We start from the raw sequence: 20,390 nt of genomic DNA on the forward strand, positions 1-20,390 counted from the left end.
CAATTAGTGACTATTTTAAGGAGCAAGATAGTTTTTATCATAAAAAGGGGATCGAATTTATTGAACAGTGTATAATAGTGTTGCCCAAGTACAAAAACAAGACGAGACTTACACAGTATTGGTCTTGGTGTTCCGCCAATACACCTGGGTTTGATATTGGTCCCGGCTACCGGTCTTGGTCTTGGTCGTGCAGCAAGAGTCTTGCAAGTCTCGCAGTTACGTGACAGAGTAGGTAGATTTTAAGCTTGAATTAACATAGCCATATTAAAGACCAACCAAATGAATAAATGTCTAAACAACAGACATTGGGTGGGGTTTGAACCTTTCTATGTTGTCACAATTTACACAAAGCAATTTGGGATGCATGAATTATTTCGAAAAACTCATCTTTGCTTTTAGGTCTTTTAGATCTATGACTCAACTCTCATTACTCTTACTTACACTATTTGAACCTTCGTCACTCATGTTAAATTGCGAACTTATCACTTTGAGAACAACAAAGATTAGATTAAAAACAATTATTACATTCTTCTTCTCCTTCAAGTGCCATCTCCGCAACGGAGATCGGCAATCATCATAGCTATTCGGACTTTAGAGACCGCTGCTCTGAAAAGTTCATTTGATGTACATTCGTACCATTCCTTAAGGTTGCGTAGCCACCATATTCTGTGTCCCCCATGCTTCTTTTTCCTTGAATTTTTCCCTGCGTAATCAATTGGAGCAAGTTGTATCTCTCTCCACATGTAATATGTCCGAGATATTCTAATTTTCTTGTTTTGATGGTATTTAAAATTTCCATTTCTTTGTGCACTTTTTTCTCAGAACCTCTTTGTTTGTGACGTGTTCTGTCCACAATATTTTCAGAATTATTCTGTGCACCCACAGCTCGAATGATTCCAGTTTTTTCATTGATGCTTCATTCAAGGTCCAAGCTTCCATTCCATAAAACAAAGTCGAGAAAACGTAGCACCTACACCTAGCCAACCTAATTTTTAGCTCCAACTTCAAATCTTTTGTGCAGACCACTGTTCTCATTTTATTAAAATTTGCTCCAGCCTTTTCTATTCTGATTTTGATTTCCTAGAAGTAATGATCAGTGGAGTTGATCATTGTTCCATTCCAAGACAATTCCAATTATTACATTAGACTCGATTGAAAGCTCAATTGGGAATGAAGTTTAGTGATGTCGAAAAAGTAACTACTCGTTACTTTATACTCGATACTATCCAATACCCTAAGTACCGAATACCAAACCGAGAATTATATACATACTATATAAATTACTTCGTTAGTTTAAATATTTTGGTATTTTGTTAACACCGTAGCTGGCATTATCTGTTATTAATTATTTGTCTCGTTACTTTTGAATATTAGCCGCGCTCTTTCAGCGAATTTTGTTTAACCGAATGATCACATCGCACACTCAGTAGAAACGGTGTTCAGTATTTGGCCGATAAGATTTGTGGTATTTAGATTCCTACTAATATTGAAAAAAAAAATAATTATTGAGTGGGAGTAGATAATATGCTAACTTTATTACAATTTTTATCAGGTAAGGTGACATATTTTAAAAAAGTTTCGATTCAACATTACTGCCGGCATCACAACGCAAGAAGATTATTTTATGATTAGAGGGCGGGAATTCTCAAAATCTGGATAATAATTTCAAAGCGAAGAATTCGTCTGCTGGGAAATAATGTACAAAATATTTTATTTTTACAATGTAATTATGACTCTGATTACATGTCCAATGTATCAAGTGTTCTTTTAATGCATATTTTGATTCGCTGTGTATATGTTTAGGGTAGGTATTCTTAGTAATGAGCTGTCCAATTTTACAAATTTTTGTTACATATTTTTTAGCGTCTCATAAAGTCTCTAAGTATATACCTGAACTCCTATACTCCCTAAAACGACACTAAGTCCTAACTGCAAGACTAGGGGTCGACAAAACAAGAATTCTTGTCTTGACAACAACTTCTTGTCTTGTCTTGAGAAAAAATCAAGAAATCTTAAAAAATCTTGTCTTGACGTTTTCTTAACATCTTATATCTTGTCTTGACTCAAGAAATTTCAAGATCTTGAAATTTCTTGATTACTCGGTCCGGTGATTCAAAGGCGACCTTTTTTATTGCGTTGCGTGGTACACGGCCTCCACTGCCACTTGAGGGAGTACCCGATCTGAATTTGTTTCCTGACGAACGCAAAATTGATGTGTAGTTGCATGCTTAAAATAAGCAATTTGTATGTTTCGCAAGGGGAAAAATATTGCACACTCCCATTGGTGGTAATTGGAGTAAGCTTACTTTTAGACAAACTGAAAATATTGGGCTCATGAATTTGATAATAAAATTGATAGAGGCGCAACCGATGAAACATAACAAAACTAATTGGATATACTGTATAGTTCTTATTTTGGATTCTCGGCATAAATTAGTGGCATTTTCATCTTCATCTTGGGGAAAGCTTCTACAATCAGAAGCAGTACAAAAATTTGAAGAAATATTTAAAGATAACTACTTTAATAAATCTCAGAATAATCTACAGAATCCAATACCAGACCAATACAGAATCCAATACAGAAGTCCAATACCACTTAGTCTGAAAAACGAAGATAACGAATTTGATTTAGATGTTACTTACCTTTTTAAGAAAGCTGATAATGATAAAATGATGACTTACAATGTTGGAAGTATGAGACTGAAAAATAAATAAATAAGTCTAGGTCAGAAGATTCTGAGAATATATTTGATTGGTGGAGAAGACACGAAAATATCTACCCGTTATTATCGAAAATGGCCAAGGATTTTCTCGGAACGCCAGCAACATCTGTATTTGCGGAAAGCCTATTTTCAAGCGCAGCTTTAACAATAACAAAGCCAAGAAATCGGCTAGGCGTTGACTCCATGATAAGTGTTATCTACCTTAATTCATGGCTTATCAATTCCGATTTAAAAATGTGCTAAATTTGTTATTTGACATAAAATCTAGTTTGCAATTTTATTTTCAACAGGATGAGGTACCGAAGTATTAGTAATTATTATTTTTAATTTACATTTTTGTAAATCGTTTTAGCAAAAAAAAAATGTTCAACGAATTAAAATATGTTATGTTATATTAAAATAATGTTATCTTTTTCACAAATAAATACGTTTTAGAGTTTTCATTATTAGTCAAGATATTTCAAGACTTCTTGTTTTCTTGACAAGAAATCTTGGTATTACATTACTTATTGAAAATTACTTCTTGTCTTGATCTTGTCTTGAAATCAAGACAAGATCTTGAAATTTTCAAGAAGTTGGCGACCCCTATGCCAGACGCAAGAGTCTCGCAGGCTTAGTCGTGTTCTTGCTCAAATCTTGCACGGTCAGTCTTGGTCTTGGTCTTGCTAAAATTAGGCGGTCTTGGCCTTGCGAAAACGCAAGAACAAGACCAACACTGATTTTGGGCAACACTATTTAGTGTGCTGAAAGATTACGTTGCAAAATAAATATATTTTTTTCCAAAATTTTTGTGTATTTTTTTTGTCGGGTCAGGTACTTCCGGGACAATCGTCGCAGTCCAGGTCCTAACAAAATATCTGAACGTCTGAAAATAACAAAATGTCTGAAATCAAATAAAATTAAATGATACTACCTAATTTTTTAGTGTGTTTCATTTGCTGGTCAACCTTTTGGTCCAAGTGCTTCTGGGGATACCGCTGGAAATGGTACACCAATGGTGGAGAGTCCTTATAGTATACCTGTCAGGGGTTTTGGCTGGTTCTTTGGGTACGTCTATCATGGATCCAACAGTAAAATTGGCCGGAGCTAGTGGCGGTGTGTATTCTCTGGTGACTGCTCATATTGCATCTATAGTAATGGTAAGATAATATGGACTGTTCAAGCATAATCCATTTTGAATAAAATAATAAATATTATGATAGCCCAGTTTTGTCCATGACCGTTTTGGAGTAATATGGAGTAATTTTTGAGGGGCAACTCCGAATTGCATGAAAATTTGGTCTTAGGTTCTACGTACCGTCCACTTCAACGTTGAACTTGTACCGTTGGTTGCTTTTACTTGGGGGTGGCAGTTACCCCTTCTCGGGGGTGAAAAAACGTGCCTTTAAAATAAGTCCGGAAATGGATAAATTGACTAATTCTAAGCAACTTTTGTTCTATAGAATTTTTTAACTAAGTCAATACTTTTCGAGTTATATGCGATTGAAAATGTTTATTTTTCGACAAAAAAAAACATTTTTTCAAGCGGTTTTTCGCAAATAACTCAAGAAATATTTTATTCAAAAAGATATATTTTTAGCAAAAGTGTAGCTTATAAAAAAACAAAAAAAATATGTGTTCAGGAAGTCTATAAATCCAGTAAAAGCAGAGTTGTAGCTCACGAATAATACGTTTTTATTCGTCAAATTCTAAATCGAATATTTCAGTGTGAAATAACCAAAAATGAAGAAAGTGTTTAAAAAAGCTTTATTTTTGTTTTATATAAAAGTCTCTAACATTAAAACTAATCTAGTTACGCTCAAAATAAAGTTAGCTCCTTTTTTTGGTAAAAAATCGTGAAAATCTTTCCTTATTTAGCACCCTAAATAAAATTAATCGTTACCGCTTTACCATTTACTGTATATGTGTATTGTTTATACGATCTGTAAGTTTGACAGGTTAGAAGTGCTTATTTTTGAAAAAAAAAATGGTTTTGTCGTAAAAATTTTTTTCTAAAATATTAGAAAAATACCCTTTTTTCAAAATAACTTAAAAAGTATTAGTGATACGAAAAATATCAAGGGCGTAAAAATGTAGGTTTTTCTTTTATAAATATGCTAGTTTTATCTTGTTTTTCTGTAAGACAAAAATTGGTTAAGATACGGCTGTTCATATTTTGCATACACTCGTGATTGGTGACTCCTTCAGGCCCTTTCAACTATAACCCTTTCAAAAATAAGCCCTTTAAACCGGCGAAACTATAAAAAATACATAAGTAAATGACTTATTCGTAAATCTGTAACGATTAATTTGGGAAGATTTTCACGATTTTTCTTACCAAAAAGATAAAGGGGTAAACTTTATTTTGAGCTTAACTCGCTTAGTTTTGATGCAAAAAAACTTTTTAAAAAAATAAAAATAAAGCTTTTTTTGAACACTTTAAAAAAGTTTTAATGGGCTTTTCCCGAAAAGTGGTTCATTTTTTTGTTATTTGGTCTATAGACTTTATGAATTCAAATTTTTTGTTAATTTTTCTTTATATGCTTCGTTTTTGCCAATAATATATTTTTCGATAAAATACTTACTTTTTGAGTTATTTGTGAAAAACCGCCTGAAACCCTGTTTTTTTTTGTCGAAAAATAAACATTTTCAATCGCAAATAACTCTGTCGAAAAATATTTACTAAGTTAAAAAATTCTATAGAACGAAAGTTGCTAGAATTCTTAGAAAGATGCTTAGTGAATTTATCCATTTCCGTACTTATTTTAAACGCTCGGTTTTCACCTTCGGTAAGGGGTAACTGTCACCCACCAAGTAAAAGCAACCAACGGCACAAGGCACAGTTGAAGTGGACGGTAAGTAGAACCTAAATCCAAATTTTCATGCAATTCGGAGTAGACCCTGAAAATTACACGGTATTGCCGTATTTTCCGTTCATTTACTGGGCTATAATACTAATACACATTTCAGAGAAATAAACTTATTATAATAAAGTAAATGCACACTTTAGAAAAAGCGTAAAAATTAGCCTGCTTTGTTTTGTCAAAGCGTAACTTCAGTTAATCATCTGTTTGCTTATTCGACTAAATAAATATTGTGACTGTCGAAGACGGAGTTCTTTTTAGCTTCCAACGGATGTTCTAACTGTGTCAGTAAACAATGTAACGTATAAAGGTCAATATGGAAAGGATATACAGAGGAGTGAGTCAATAAGAATCGGCTAAAGTGTAACTATAATCAGAAACCAAAAATAATATTTTCCTTGAGATTACTGAATATAAGATCACTAGTTTCTGAGCTACACGGTGTTGGATTAGCAAAATTAACAATTTATAATTAAAAATATAAAATTATAATAAATTAAGACACCATAAAAAGTCTCTTTTTCGGTGGTTATATCTGTTTGTGTCTGTTCCTATTTTGTATAAACGACCTCTCAATTCTGTTACAGCATATTAATAACCGGTGGCTTTAATGCTATTTTATTTATTTATAAAACCGCCTTTAGACACTATCCACATCTGGTATGTTTCTTTTCCACTAGTGACTATATCACGGTCATTTAAAAAAATTCAATAAATGTATAACACATATCTCTAAAATATATCTCTGCAATAAATAAAACTAATTTTATAAAACAACATCACTAACGACAAATAGTAGTTTATTAGATGAATATAGTCTAAGAGCTGCGAGCGGATTTTGTGCGTGATAAGTAATATGGAAAAACTATTCGGGGATATGTTGAATTAGTTGTGTACATGACTTTCACCAACGGCCGGAAACCAGAGTTGGGGCCGAGGGTAGTTATAAGGGGTCAAAATCCAGGAATTTATTATTTTTTTTATGACGCTCATGATCAAGATAGTGCACCAAAATTTGGGAATAAGTAGGTCATGACGTACCTAAGTAAAATCCCTAGGGGCTCAACGCTGCGGGGCCGACAAAGGGGTGGGGGTAGGGGTGAATATAAAAAATATAAGGGGTTTTTTGCGACGTTCGTGATTGAGATAGTACACCAAAATTTGGGTATAAGTAGACCATGACATAAATAATTAAAATCCCCAGAGCCGGAAACCAGAGTGGGGAAGGAAGGTAGTTATAAGGGGTTAAAATTCCGTTTTTTATTATTTTTTTTTTTGTAACGCTTATGATCGAGATAGCGCGCCAAAATTTCGGAATAAGTAGGTCATGACGTAACTAAGTAAAATCTCCAGGAGTGGAACGCTGCGTGGGCGACAAAGGGGTGGGGCAGGGGTGAATATAAAAAAATGTAAGGGTTTTTTTGCGACGTTCGTGATTGAGATAGTGCACCAAAATTTGGGAATAAGTAGACCATGACATAAGTAAGTAATATTCCCAGAGGCGGAAACCAGAGTGGCGGACGAGGGTAGTTATAAGGGGTAAAAGTCGCGGTTTTTATTATTTTTTTTGTGGCGCTCATGATGGAGATAGTGTACCAAAATTTGGGAGTAAGTAGGTTATGACGTAACTAAGTAAAATCTTCAGGGGCGGAACGCTGCTTGGGGTACAAAGGGGTGGTAGGCAGGGGTGAGTATAAAAATAAATCGGGGTTTTTTGCCGTTCGTGATCGAGATAGTGCACCAAAATTTGGGAATAAGTAGATCATGACATTACTAAGTAAAATCTCCAGGGGCGGAACGCTGCGTGGGGGCAAATGTTGTGCCGGGTCACAAAAGAAATAATACACACTGCGACTTTGACCCCTTAAAACTACCCTCATCCGCAACTCTGGTTTCCGGCTCTGGGGGTTTTACTTAGCTAAGTCATGGTCTACTTATTCCCAAATTTTGGTGCACTATCACAATCTAGCACGTCGCAAAAAACCCCTTATATTTTTTATATTCACACCTACCCCCACCCCTTTATCGGCCACGCAGCGTTCCACCCCTGGAAATTGTATTTAGTTACCTCATGACCTACTTATTCCCAAATTTTGGTGCACTATCTCGATCAGGAGCGTCACAAAAAAAATAATAAAAACGGCGATTTTGACCCCTTATAACTACCCTCATGCCCAACTCTGGTTTCCGGCTCTGAGGATTTTACTTAGTTATGTCATGGTCTGCTTACTGCCAAATTTTGGTACACTCTCTCAATCACGAACGTCGCAAAAAAACCCCTTATATTTTTTGTATTCACCCCTGCCCCACCCCTTTGTCGGCCACGCAGCGTGCCACGCCTGGAGATTTTACTTAGTTACGTCATGACCTACTTATTTCCCAAATTTTGGTGCACTCTCTCGATCATGAGCGTCACAAAAAAAAATAATAAAAACGGCGACTTTGACCCCTTATAACTACCCTCACCCCCAACTCTGGTTTCCGGCTCTGGGGATTTTACTTAGTAATGTCATGGTCTACTTATTTCCAAATTTTGGTCCACTATCTCAATCACGAACGTCGCAAAAAACCCTTTATATTTTTTATATTCACCCCTACCCCCACCCCTTTGTTGGTCACGCAGCGTTCCGCCCCTAGAGATTTTACTTAGTTATGTCATGACCTACTTATTCCCAAATTTTGGTGCACTATCTCTATCATGAGCGTCATAAAAAAAATTATAAATTCCGCGACTTTGACCCCTTATAACTACCCTCGGCCCCAACTCTGGTTTCCGGTAGTTGATGAAAGTAATGTACACAACTAATTCAGCATATCCCCGTGTAGTTTTTCCATATTACTTATCACGCACAAAATCCGCTTCTATCTCTCCGACTAATAAAGTTATTCGACCAATAAACTGACACATCTACGTTTCACTGACGTCAAATAACATTTTATTAATTTATTTATCAAATAAGTATTTACTCTTGGTTTGCTTATTTCTAGTGCATCTTTATTGTGATTTTAGTATAGTATTTTTTCGATAAGCCAGTTTTTATCGAGATGCGGCTTATTTTTTAATATGTTTACATACAAATATTTATGGGATTTTTGTTTTTTTAAACCTTCCAAATGTTTGTGTACGTTCCAATTAAACTATTATTGTGGTACCATTAGTTAAATAATTGTTTTTAAAACTTTTTTGCCCCTTAGTATTTTTTTCGATAAGTTACCTTTTATCGAGATGTGGTTATTTTTTAACATGTTTCAAAATATATCTATAAATGTACATTATAAATAAATGTTCAGATTATTAACAAGTTTCTATAATCGTACTTAACCATATACAAATATGATGTGGATTCGACAAATATTAAAAATGCCTTGATAAACACTGGCTTATCGAAAATTGTAGTGTCCGAAACGAGTTCTTTTAACTTAATGAAACATATTGTGAGTAATTCTGAATGTTATTTCTACAACCCATATAAAATTATAAGTTTATAAAATGGAACGAAAACCACTTTTCAAAAATTTTTGAGTTCATTTCCTAACGATCATCCCCCCTATTTATTGGGGTAAATGAGTTTAAACCACCTGGTTAAAAACCTGATTCACTTCCTATGTGGGTAATAATAAAACGTCCTCCTTTACCCGAAGGTTCTTTTAAGCCGGTTGAAAGTTCTTAAAAATATGTCGTTATTCTTTTTCTCATAGGCATCTTTCAGTGCGTCACAGTTTTTCGATTTCTTTCTAACGCATTAAATTGTATGTGACAGAAAAAAAGGCACGTCTGTGATTACAGACATTTATAAAATTTATTCTAGTTGTCGATGGATGGCGCTATAATCGAAAAAAAAAATTATTTACGAATTATATAATATATCTACGAATATAATCTGTACAATTTATAAGACTATACAAATCAAAGAAAATGCCATTTTATAAATGCAATAAACACAATTGTTTTCTTTTTATGCCAAATTGCAAATAAAATGTGACAACTGTCAGATTTAACTAAAATATCATGTTAGAATAAATGATATAAATGTATATTATCACCGACTTACCTTTTTTTCTATCATTTGTGACGCACTGAAAAATGCTCATGAAAAGGACCATACCTTCCGTAACCACAGCATGAGATACATATATATCCTCGAAAAGTACGCTCAAAATCACCTAAACCATATCAATATGTGGTTGGGGAGGTGTAGAGTAACGAGTAAAGCGAAAAACACATCGAAGCGATAACGGCGCGATAGCGTTCGCGATCGCGATCCAACTCGTCTGAAGCAAACAAATAGACGAGCTGAATCGCGATCGCCATCGTGAACGCCATCGCGTCGAGATCGCGTTGGTATGTTTACCGCTTTATCCTAACAAAACAGAGCTCGTATTGTTTACATATCATAACGTTAGCGGCTACCGTACACAACGCTACACAGCGCGTACTTAGACCTAGTATTGTTAAGTAAAATATTTTTAGCTTTTAAACATACAGTTAATACAATTCGGCTTATTTTTATAACTCTCCGCCTGTGGCTGACCAAAATTCCTGAAATTTCTCGACCGTTTGGGATATAAATTAATTTAAATTCAAATTAATTCGAAATGCGATTATTTTCGGATATGGGAACGAAAAAACGATATTTTTGAAGTGAAAACTTCTTTAGAAACGTTGTGCATTTTTTAGATGGGAAAAAGTATTGAATTAGCGTCCGTCATCGCGACCGTGATCTCTTCGGAGAAAAATTTTTTTGAAAACTTCTTTAGGGACGTTGTGCAGTTTTTAGATGGGGAAAAAGTATTGAATTAGCGACCGTCATCTCTTTGGCGAAATAATTTTTTTAAGTGAAAACTTTTTTAGGGACGTTGTGCACTTTTTAGATGGGGAAAAATATTGAATTAGCGACCGTCATCTCTTTGGCGAAATAAATTTTTGAAGTGAAAACTTTTTTAGGACGTTGTGCGTTTTTTAGATGGGGAAAAGTATTGAATTCGATATTTCATCTCTTGGGAGAAATAAGTCTTTGAAGTGAAATCTTCTTCAGGGTTGTTCTGCACTTTTTAGATGGGGAAAAAGTATTGAATTAGCGACCGTAATCTCGTTGGCGAAATAAATTTTTGAAGTAAAAACTTCTTTAAGGAGCTGTGCACTTTTTAGATGGGGAAAAAGCATTGAAGCGACCGTCATCGCTTCGGCGAAATAAATTTTTGAAGTGAAAACTTCTTTAGGGACGTTGTGCACTTTTTAGATGAGGAAAAAGTACTGAATTAGCGACTGTCTTCTCTTCGGCGAAATAAATTTTTGAAGTGAGTACTTCTTTAGGGATGTGCACTTTTTGGATGGGGAAAAACATTGAATTTGCGACCGTCATCACTTCGCAGAAATAAATTGTGTACGTATATACAGGGTGAGGCAGATAAAGGGCCTATTAGAAATATCTCAAAAACTAAAGGTAAGAGAATCATGAAAATTGGAAGACAGGGGTTTTGAAGTATGAACTATTTAATGAAAATATTTTGGTCTCTTTACTACTTCCGGTTATACCGGAAGTTGATTGTAACTTCGTTGTTTCAAATAGGACACCCTATATATTTTTACATTTTTGGATTCTGCTCGATGTCTTCTTTCTTAAAATATAGGTTTTGTAATATTATACAGGGTAGTTTAAAAGATAATTACGGTTTTTTATAAATTTTGTAGCAAACTTCACACCCTGTAGAATTGTACTGATTTGATATGAAGAACTCCATTTATGTTAAAGTGATTTTTAGTATAGTTTATTATTATTAAAAATTATTAATATGGCGAAGTGTTTAATTTTAGTGTACAAGGTTGGTCGAAACTCGGAATGAGTATTATCTGAGTTTTCTTAAATGGAACACCCTGTATTTTGGTATTGTAATGAAATTAAATTTTATAGTACTTTTTTATTTCTTAAGCATTCCCTATACCTAACTGCTTTAATTTGTAAGTTATTCGTAGTTTTTTAAGCCTAACAATATTGCAACAAATATTACGTGAACTTTTATTAGGTTTGCCGTGAAAATATTCAATCACAAATAATTTTTCGAAAATAAACACATATTAATCTCGACTGACCCTTAATTTGTTAATACTGGTTGATATATCAAAATACCTATGTAGTTAAGATTGTTGGTGTGTTTAATATTAATAAAAACATACAATATTCTATCTAGTTGGCTATGACTGACACTAAATATGCTTAAACATTTGCTTTGCTTAAGCTTAAACATTCTACCATTTTTGAAGTTCCAGTTGCTTTGCTACCATTAATAAGATGAATTTTTTTAACGAGGAACTGATTCAGATGTTTTTTTGTTCTAGGAGAGTATAACAAATAAAAATGTGCTACTAGCAATAAGAGTTTATCATCAGCAATTCCATGATAGATGACCACCAAAAAGAGAAACTTTTCAAAATTTACTAGAGCGGTTTCAACGAACTGGAAATTTAGATTACGAGAAATCTGATCGAAGAAAAATTATTTTAAATGATTAAAATGAATTAATTGTTAGTGTCACTGAGAATCTGCATATTAGTATGAACGTTCTCGTAAAGTATCTAGTACGTCGAAACTACTCTAGTAAACTTTGAAAAGTTTCTCTTCTAAACTTTGAAAAGTATTCTTCTTGGCTGTCGTGTATCAGGGAGTTGCAGATGATAAATTCTTATTGCTAGTAGTACATTTTTGTTATACTTACTCTCCTAGAACAAAAACTTTACTAATCAGTTCCCCATTACAAAAATTTATATTAGTAATGGTAACAAAGCAACTGGAACTATAAAAATAATATAATGTCTAATGTTTAATCAACTTTAGTGTCCAAGCCATAGCCAACTCGGTAGAATATGGTTTGTTTTTATTAATATTTTATGCACCAACAATCTTAACAACGTAGGCATTTTGGTATCTCATCCAATATTAATAAATTAAGGATCATTCTAGATTAACATGTACTTATTTTCAAAAAAATATTTATGATTGAATATTTTCACGGCAAACCTAATAAAATTTCACGTAATTTTTGTTGAAATTAATGTTTGGCTTAAATAACTACGAATACCTTACAAATTAAAGCAGTTAGGTATAAGCCATGCTTAAGAAATAAAAAAGTAATATAAAATATCATTTCATTACAATACTAAAATACAGGATGTTCCATTTAAGAAAACTCAGATAATACTCATTCCGAGTTTCGACCAACCCTCTATACTAAAATTAAACATTTCGCTATATTAATAATTTTTAATAATAATAGACTATGTATATTAAAAATCACTTTAACATAAATGGAGTTTTTGATATTAAATCAGTACAATTCTACAGGGTGTGAAGTTTGCTACAAAATTTATAAAAAAACCGTAATTATCTTTTAAACTACCCTGTATAATATTACAAAACCTATATTTTAAGAAAGAAGACATCGAGCAGAATCCAAAAATGTAAAAATATATAGTTAAAAAAACGAAGTTACAATCAACTTCCGGTATAACCGGAAGTAGCAAAGAGCCCAAAATATTTTCATTAAATAGTTCATACCTGAAAACCCCTGTATTCCAATTTTCATGATTCTCTTACCTTTAGTTCTCGAGATATTTCTAATAGGCCCTTTATCTGCCTCACCCTATACAGGGTGTTTCATTAATAATTGTCCATATAGTAACTGGAGAAACCTTAGCACAAAATACGAAGATTTAACCTAAAACACTTAAATAAAATGTGGTTCCTTACTGAGTTCAGGGTGTTTTCTCTAAAAATTTAAAAACTATTTTTGCTCAGAATTTTAAAAGTATTCAACGTATCCTTTTTATACTTGGCAGAAAGTGCAACTACTATACACCCTACTAGATTATGATAAACAAACGTTTCTAGCTACTACCAGAGGCGTACGACAGGGGATAGTGAATGGTTGACCCTTCTCAAATTCTACGCCACTGGAAGAATCACTATTTTAGTGCCATTTTTACATTCCTTAATACTTTCTACGTAAATAATATACTCTTCATTGGTAACGATAAAGTCATTAGTTTTCGAGATATTTGAAGTTAAGTATGAAACGGCAAAGTTATTTTGATTAATTTATAAATATCATTCATATGATTAAAACTTAAAAATTATTTGTACCCAGTACTTTAAAACTATTTGGCGTATCCTTATCATACTTGGCAGACAGTGTAAGTACTGTACATCCTACTAAATTAAGATAAATAAAGGTTTTTAGCTACTACCAGAGGCGTACGACAGGGGATAGTGACTGGTTGACCCTTCCCAAATTCTACGCCAATGACGAAATTGCCATTTTAAGGCAAGCGTCCACAGACCCGCATCGTACGCATCGTACGCAACGGATTTTAGTTTGCCTTGTACAGAAACTTATGTAACCGCGTCCACTGATCCGCATCGTACGGATCGCATTATCGATTGTCAAACTAAAATCCGTTGTGTACGATGCGGGTCTGTGGACGCTTGACTTTAGTGTTATTTTTTGATTTTTCAATACTTTTTATGTAAATAATATACTCTTCATTTGGAACGATAAAATGATTAGTTTTCGAGATATTTGAAATTAAAAATGAAGCGACACAATACATTAATCAAAATAACCGTCTCGTTTCATTTTTAACTTCAAAGATCTCGAAAACTAATAACTTTATCGTTACGAGTTAAGAGTATATTATTTTCATAGAAAGTATTGGAGAATCCAAAAATTGAACTAAAATAGGAATTCCGCCAGTGGCGTAGAATTTGGAAAGGGTCAACCATTCACTTTCCCCCGTCGTACGCCTCTGGTAATAGCCAGAAACGTTTGTTTAACATAATTTAGTCATTTGTACAGTACCTATACTTCCTGCCAAGTGTTAAAAGCATACGTCGAATAGTTTTGAAATGATGAGCAAAAATAGTTTTTAAATTTTTAGATAAAACACCCTGTAACTCCGTAAGGAACCACATTTTATTTAAGTGTTTTAGGTTAAATCTTCGTATTTTGTGCTAAGGTTTCTCCAGTTTCTGTATGGACAATTATTAATGAAACACCCTGTATATTATGTACCTACATAAATAGCATAAGACGTAAGCAAAGCGTATATAATATAGGTATAGCACTTCTTTTTGGATGGGGAAAACATTGAGCTCGCGACCGTCATCGCTACGGCGAGATATTAGTAATTTACATACCTACTATAAGTTGATAGAGTGTGTACACGAAAGCGCTTGGTTCGCTAGACGTTTTCACTTCTGTCGGCACTCCCACGAGTGCCTTAATTTTTTTTTCTTCTTCCTCTTTATAAGCAATTCTGCTTGTTCATTGGCGGATTGATACCTCTATGGAAGTTTGTCACTCCATCTTTTGCGCGGTCGGCCGATACTTCTTCTGCCGATTGGTGGTTTATCTCGTGCTATTTTGACCACACGTGTCTCCCCCATTCTGGTTATGTGGCTGTTCCATTCGTTTTATTTTTATTGATTTAGTGTCCATTCGTTTATACACTACGTTACAATGTCTTCTGATATCTGCACTCCTCTGTCGATCTCTCAGTGTATTTCCTGTAATTGTTCTCAGTACTCTCATCTCTGCCGTTTCCAGTAGTATTTGTGTTGTGGCTGTATCGGATCCTGTTTTCTGATGCATATTTCATTATTGGTCTTACACTGTTGTGGTTCTTTTTCTAGCGTGATATTTTAGTCAAGCGCTACTTCCAATACTGCCGGACTCTAACAAAATAATTATATTCAACTAAATCAGTGAAAACTGCTGAAATATTTATTTGAATCAACAGCAACAAACATTCATAGATAATTAAAAAATTAATTTATTTTGCAGGAAATTGGATAGTTCATTAATATCTATCAGTAAGTTAAGACACATAATAATAAAAACTATTAATAAATAATCAAAATAATATTTAAACTACTAATACAAAGCTATGTAACCATGTAAGCTGTTTAACCATGTAAAACTTACATTTAAAAAAATTCAAATTACTTTTACTAAGTGCCAGATATAATGTAAAAGGCGGAATTCTATATTTTATTAGTGGTCACTAACATCATCAGGGACGCTAAAATGATATTAAAGATACAATCGTGAAATTAGGTATTAAAAACAACTTACTAGGGTGAGATATAACATCTGCATATATGATCTGATTGTTACTCCACCGCCGAAATAAACGTAGAAACTATAGAAGATTAGGAATATCTCCTTTGATAGCATTAAGAAATAGTGAAAAAATTACATGAAAATGACGCTGCGTCAACGCAGCGCAATGCACTAATGGGGCCTCGCTCTAAGTTGTTTTTAGTACCTAATTTCACCATTGCATCTTTATTATTTTAGCGTCCCAGTTGATGTTAGTGACTACTAACGAAATATAGGATTCCGTAGAATAGAGTACACCTGGTCTTCTATAAAAAGTAAAAAAGGTAGAAGAATTTGAATTTCTGATAGAATACTTGTGTTTTTGTTAAATCTGATGTTTAAATTGGATATAAGTTGATCCGTATACTGAAAAAAAAAAACATAAATAATCCTAGTAAAAAATAATAATAATTTCGTTCACTTTTTCAAAAAAATAATAATAACTTATAGGCTATCGATTATGTATTTTAGAAAGGAACTACAACGTTAACAGGGTTTTATTGTTTCATATAGTCAATGGACCTCTAAATATAAAAAAAACCGCGGAGTGCTACCATTTAAAGGGGTGAGTTTTTGAGAAAGGGGTGAATTAGTCCCTAGGCACAGGGCGAATTAGGGTGAGTTCTATGCACTTTTGGTGCAAACACGTCTACAGAAAAATTGTTCCAGGTTGAATTTACTTTCGAAATATCACATTTTAAAGTCAAAAATATTTTTTATTACAAAAATATATTCAAAGAAAAGCAAGAAACAAACACGAAAGAGCCATTTTGTTTTTTGCCCCATAACTTTTTTTCCACCGGGATATAGGTACAGGCATTGCTTCATAGAAAAAAAACTTCCATCCTTCCTCTTTAAAATGACGTTTGGTAGAAGTCCCTGTGGTTTATAGTTTCCAAAATATGATTTTTAAAATTTCGCCACTCACAGCGATTTTGGGACATTTTCCTTGTTACTTCGCAAACATTGTTCTGTAACTTTTTTCTACGCAGCTTTAGGTATATGCAATATGGCATTTAATAGGAAGAAAAGTCAATTACCTTTAAAATGGTCTATTGTACTATTTTGCAGACTATTTTTAAGCAAGATATGGTTTTTCAAAGTTTTATACTTTTAATGATTTTTGATATATTTTAAGATTATTTTTAAGTTTCTCATTAAAACTTGTTTTATTGTATATTTAGGTATGGTATAATATACATTGTGCAATAGAAATAATTATTATTTTCTTTACTTTATAATAGTGTATTGTAAAAAATTCTAGGACTATTTTTAAACAAGATATGCTTTTTCAAAATGTGACAAATACACATTCAATAGGTTTCACTATTAATTCCAAGTTGGAACCATATGGAAAACTTTTTTATTATTAACTTTATTCAAAGAAGCTATTCTTTATAAAACGTTCTGTATAGTCTAAAACCTAAGATGCAATCATCAGATATAAAATTTTATCAATAGTGTACGAGGTAGGTTAAGAAATATGAATTTCGCTCAAGAGTAAAGTACCTTTATATTTCACAATATCGAAAAGTGTTATTAAGAAAAGTTATTTGGAATTAAAAATTATGTTATAATATGCAATAATATTCTTCTAATTGAAAAAATTTTAATGTTTCTCAAATTACAGATACCCTTGGATATCCTACGGATATCTTGTTTAAAAATAGTCCTAGAATTTTTTGCAATACACCATTTTAAAGTAAAGAAAATATGATTTTTTTTATTTCACAATGTATATCCCTAAATGTACAAGAAAAAAAGATATAATGAAAATTTTAAAAATAATCATAAAAAATATTAAAAATCATTAAAAGTATAAAACCTTGAAAAAGCATAACTTGCTTAAAAATAGTCGTACAACCTTATGCAGTAGACCATTTTAAAAGTAATTGACTTCTCTTTCTACTAAATGTACAATTGCATATACCTAGAAATGCGTAGAAAAAAAGTTACAGAACAATGTTTATGAAATAATGGGGAAAATAGCCCAAAAATGCTGTAAGCGGCGAATTTTGAAAAATCATATTTATGAAACTATAAATCCTAGAGACTTCTACCAAAAGTCATTTTAAAGAGGAAGGATGGAAGTTATTTTTCGCTGAAGCAATGCCTATACCTATATCCCAATGGAAACAAGTTATGGGGCAAAAAACAGAATTGCTTTCTTTCGTGTTTTTTTCTTGCTTTTCTTTTGAGTATATTTTTGTACAAAAAAAATATTTTTGACTTTAAAATGTAATATTTCTATAGTAAATTTAACCTGGAACAATTTTCCTGTAGACGTTATGGTGGTAAGCGGGGTTTGATTAACAGGAACGCACTATGTACTTATAACTACTTTATTTGATTGAAGTAATACCATATAAATGTATTCAGTTGATAGGTGATTACATTATTCTGCTCTAACGGCAGCAACCTCCCAAACCTAACTAACTAATTCGACTGCCCCACTAATGATCAAATCTGACCGTGTTCCCATATTTATCAAATACTTCGTTATGTAAATATGTTTGTATATATTCTCGTTACTGTGTCAAATGAATAGTCAACCTTGTTGATCCAAGCAAAACGTGGACTTTAGCTAAGGTGTTCTACTTTGCAATTATTATAACAAATATGCGTGATGTTTATTCTTTTATAAATAAATATCTAACGAATACTTTAGTTAATTTAAGGATTTTTAAAAGATCTTAATATTGAGATAAATCCCATTATAACGTGTTTGTACCAAAAGTGCATAGAAATCAGCCTTATTCACCTTGTGCCTAGGGACTAATTCACCCCTTTCTCAAAAACGCACTCATTTAAATGGTAGCACTCCGCGGTTTTTTTAAATTTAGAGGTCCATTGACAATATCAGACAATAAAATCCCGTTAACGTTGTAGTTCCTTTTAGCTCTCTTATTTTGAACATAATCAATAGCCTATTAAGGATAAACTTGCTGCCTTGGTACCAAAGCCGAGGTAGTTTTGGGAGGGGCCCGTATCCCATGGACCCCTCCCTTGGCTACGTGCCTGGTATCTATGGAAATTAATAAATTAAAAAACACAGACATAATTCTGAATGACCAACTTAAGACAAACAGCTCCCAACTCCTCAACCTATTCAGTTAGAGACTTTAACGTATGGACAGATCTTGATGGACATTTGAGGAAATAGTGAAAACAAAAGTTTTCAGTTTTGTCTTTACCTATTTAAAAAAAATAGTGAAACAAAACAGAAAGTTGACAAATAATAGAATAACCAACTCTAAAGGTAGAATTCCGCACCAAGCGACCGAGACAGGAGACCGCGACAGGCGACAGATAGGTCGCGATAGGCGATAGTTGGTCGCTGGTCTCGGTCTGCAGAACTACCCTGATATAATTGCATTGAGAGCAGTCGTGGGGAGACCTCGCCTGTCGCGGTCTCCTGTCTCGGTCGCTTGATGCGGAATTCTACCTTAACATGAAGTAAAAACCACTTCTATGTAATAGGTATATTTACTAAAATTTTAAAAATTCCAATGGATTGAATAAAATATGTCCAATTCAGAACGTTTTCGGACCTATCAGTCCATCATCAGTGAATTCGAATATTTGCTAAATAGGCCCAGAACCAAACAATGTTGGTAAATATAATTCAATCTACATTACTTTGAAGTAAAATTAAAAAGGCTAAAAGCCGATGTTGAAAGATAAAACCTCCGGGAACATGGTGAAACCCTATCACGAAACTCAATCAACCATCTTAGGCCAACGTTGACTACCAAGTAACTTGGGACCTCCGGGAACATGTAGTTCAGAGAAATAAGGAAAAAAATAGCCTGTTGGTGACACAACCCCCTCCAGGCCGAAACCAAATTTTTTGAGTAATATGGACATCTATAATAATAACCTATATATTTCCTGCAGCCGATTTTGATGATATACATAGTTATAAACAAATGAAGATCAAAAAACGGTAAATTTTCGCTTTTTTCGTCTATTACTAAGAAAATAGGCATTTTTAACAAATTTGAGAGTAAGAAACTCATAAACGGTATAAAAAACTTCAATATGGCGTTCGCTTAATATGTCTATCCTTATTGGTTGCTTAGAAAATTGCAAAATAAATCATAAATTTTGAGTTTTTATAAATATTCATAACTTATGTAAAAATTAACTTAGAACCTTCTTATTACACAGAATGCTGAGACTTATGGTGCTTAATTCATACCCTAAATTTCGAAGAAATTGGTCAAATAGTTTAAAAGTTATTTAATTTGTTTTTCCCAAATTTATTTTTTTGCAACACTGTAAGTCAGAAAATGATGAAGCTACAGTAATACTTTGGATAGTTTGTGGAAGAAGGAAATTTACAGTATTAATTTAATTAAAAAAAAAATTACAAAAAATAATTATAAATATTGCAAAATTATTTTGCAAAAACATGTGAATTAAATAAATGGGGGGGGGGGGCTAACTTTGTCCCTAATTGTTCTAGGACAGTTGTTTTTCTTTCTAAATGTATATAAGAATTCAGTCTTTCTAAATATGAAAAAATAATTTTTCTACAGGTAACGGTTAAAAAGTTATTCTAATTGTTTATAAGTAAGCAAAAAATCGACATGTTTTTTCAAAATAATTTTACACCGTTTAAAATTATTTTTTGTCATTTATTTTTAATAATGGTAATAGTATAAAT

General features: G+C 33.0%; 1 protein-coding gene across 1 annotated transcript in view; it reads left to right on the forward strand.

Annotated features, from left to right (window-relative positions):
- LOC126881476 (rhomboid-related protein 2-like) overlaps nt 1-20,390 on the forward strand; it is a 78,300-nt gene that overhangs the window by 47,304 nt on the left and 10,606 nt on the right. Inside the window, exon 4 of the mRNA XM_050645761.1 lies at nt 3,649-3,862. Coding sequence (XP_050501718.1) covers nt 3,649-3,862 — 214 coding nt within the window. The remainder of the gene's footprint in view (nt 1-3,648; nt 3,863-20,390) is intronic.

The sequence above is a fragment of the Diabrotica virgifera genome, chromosome 3, assembly GCF_917563875.1.
Source record: "Diabrotica virgifera virgifera chromosome 3, PGI_DIABVI_V3a".
In the NCBI taxonomy this organism is placed as follows: Eukaryota; Metazoa; Arthropoda; class Insecta; order Coleoptera; family Chrysomelidae; genus Diabrotica; species Diabrotica virgifera.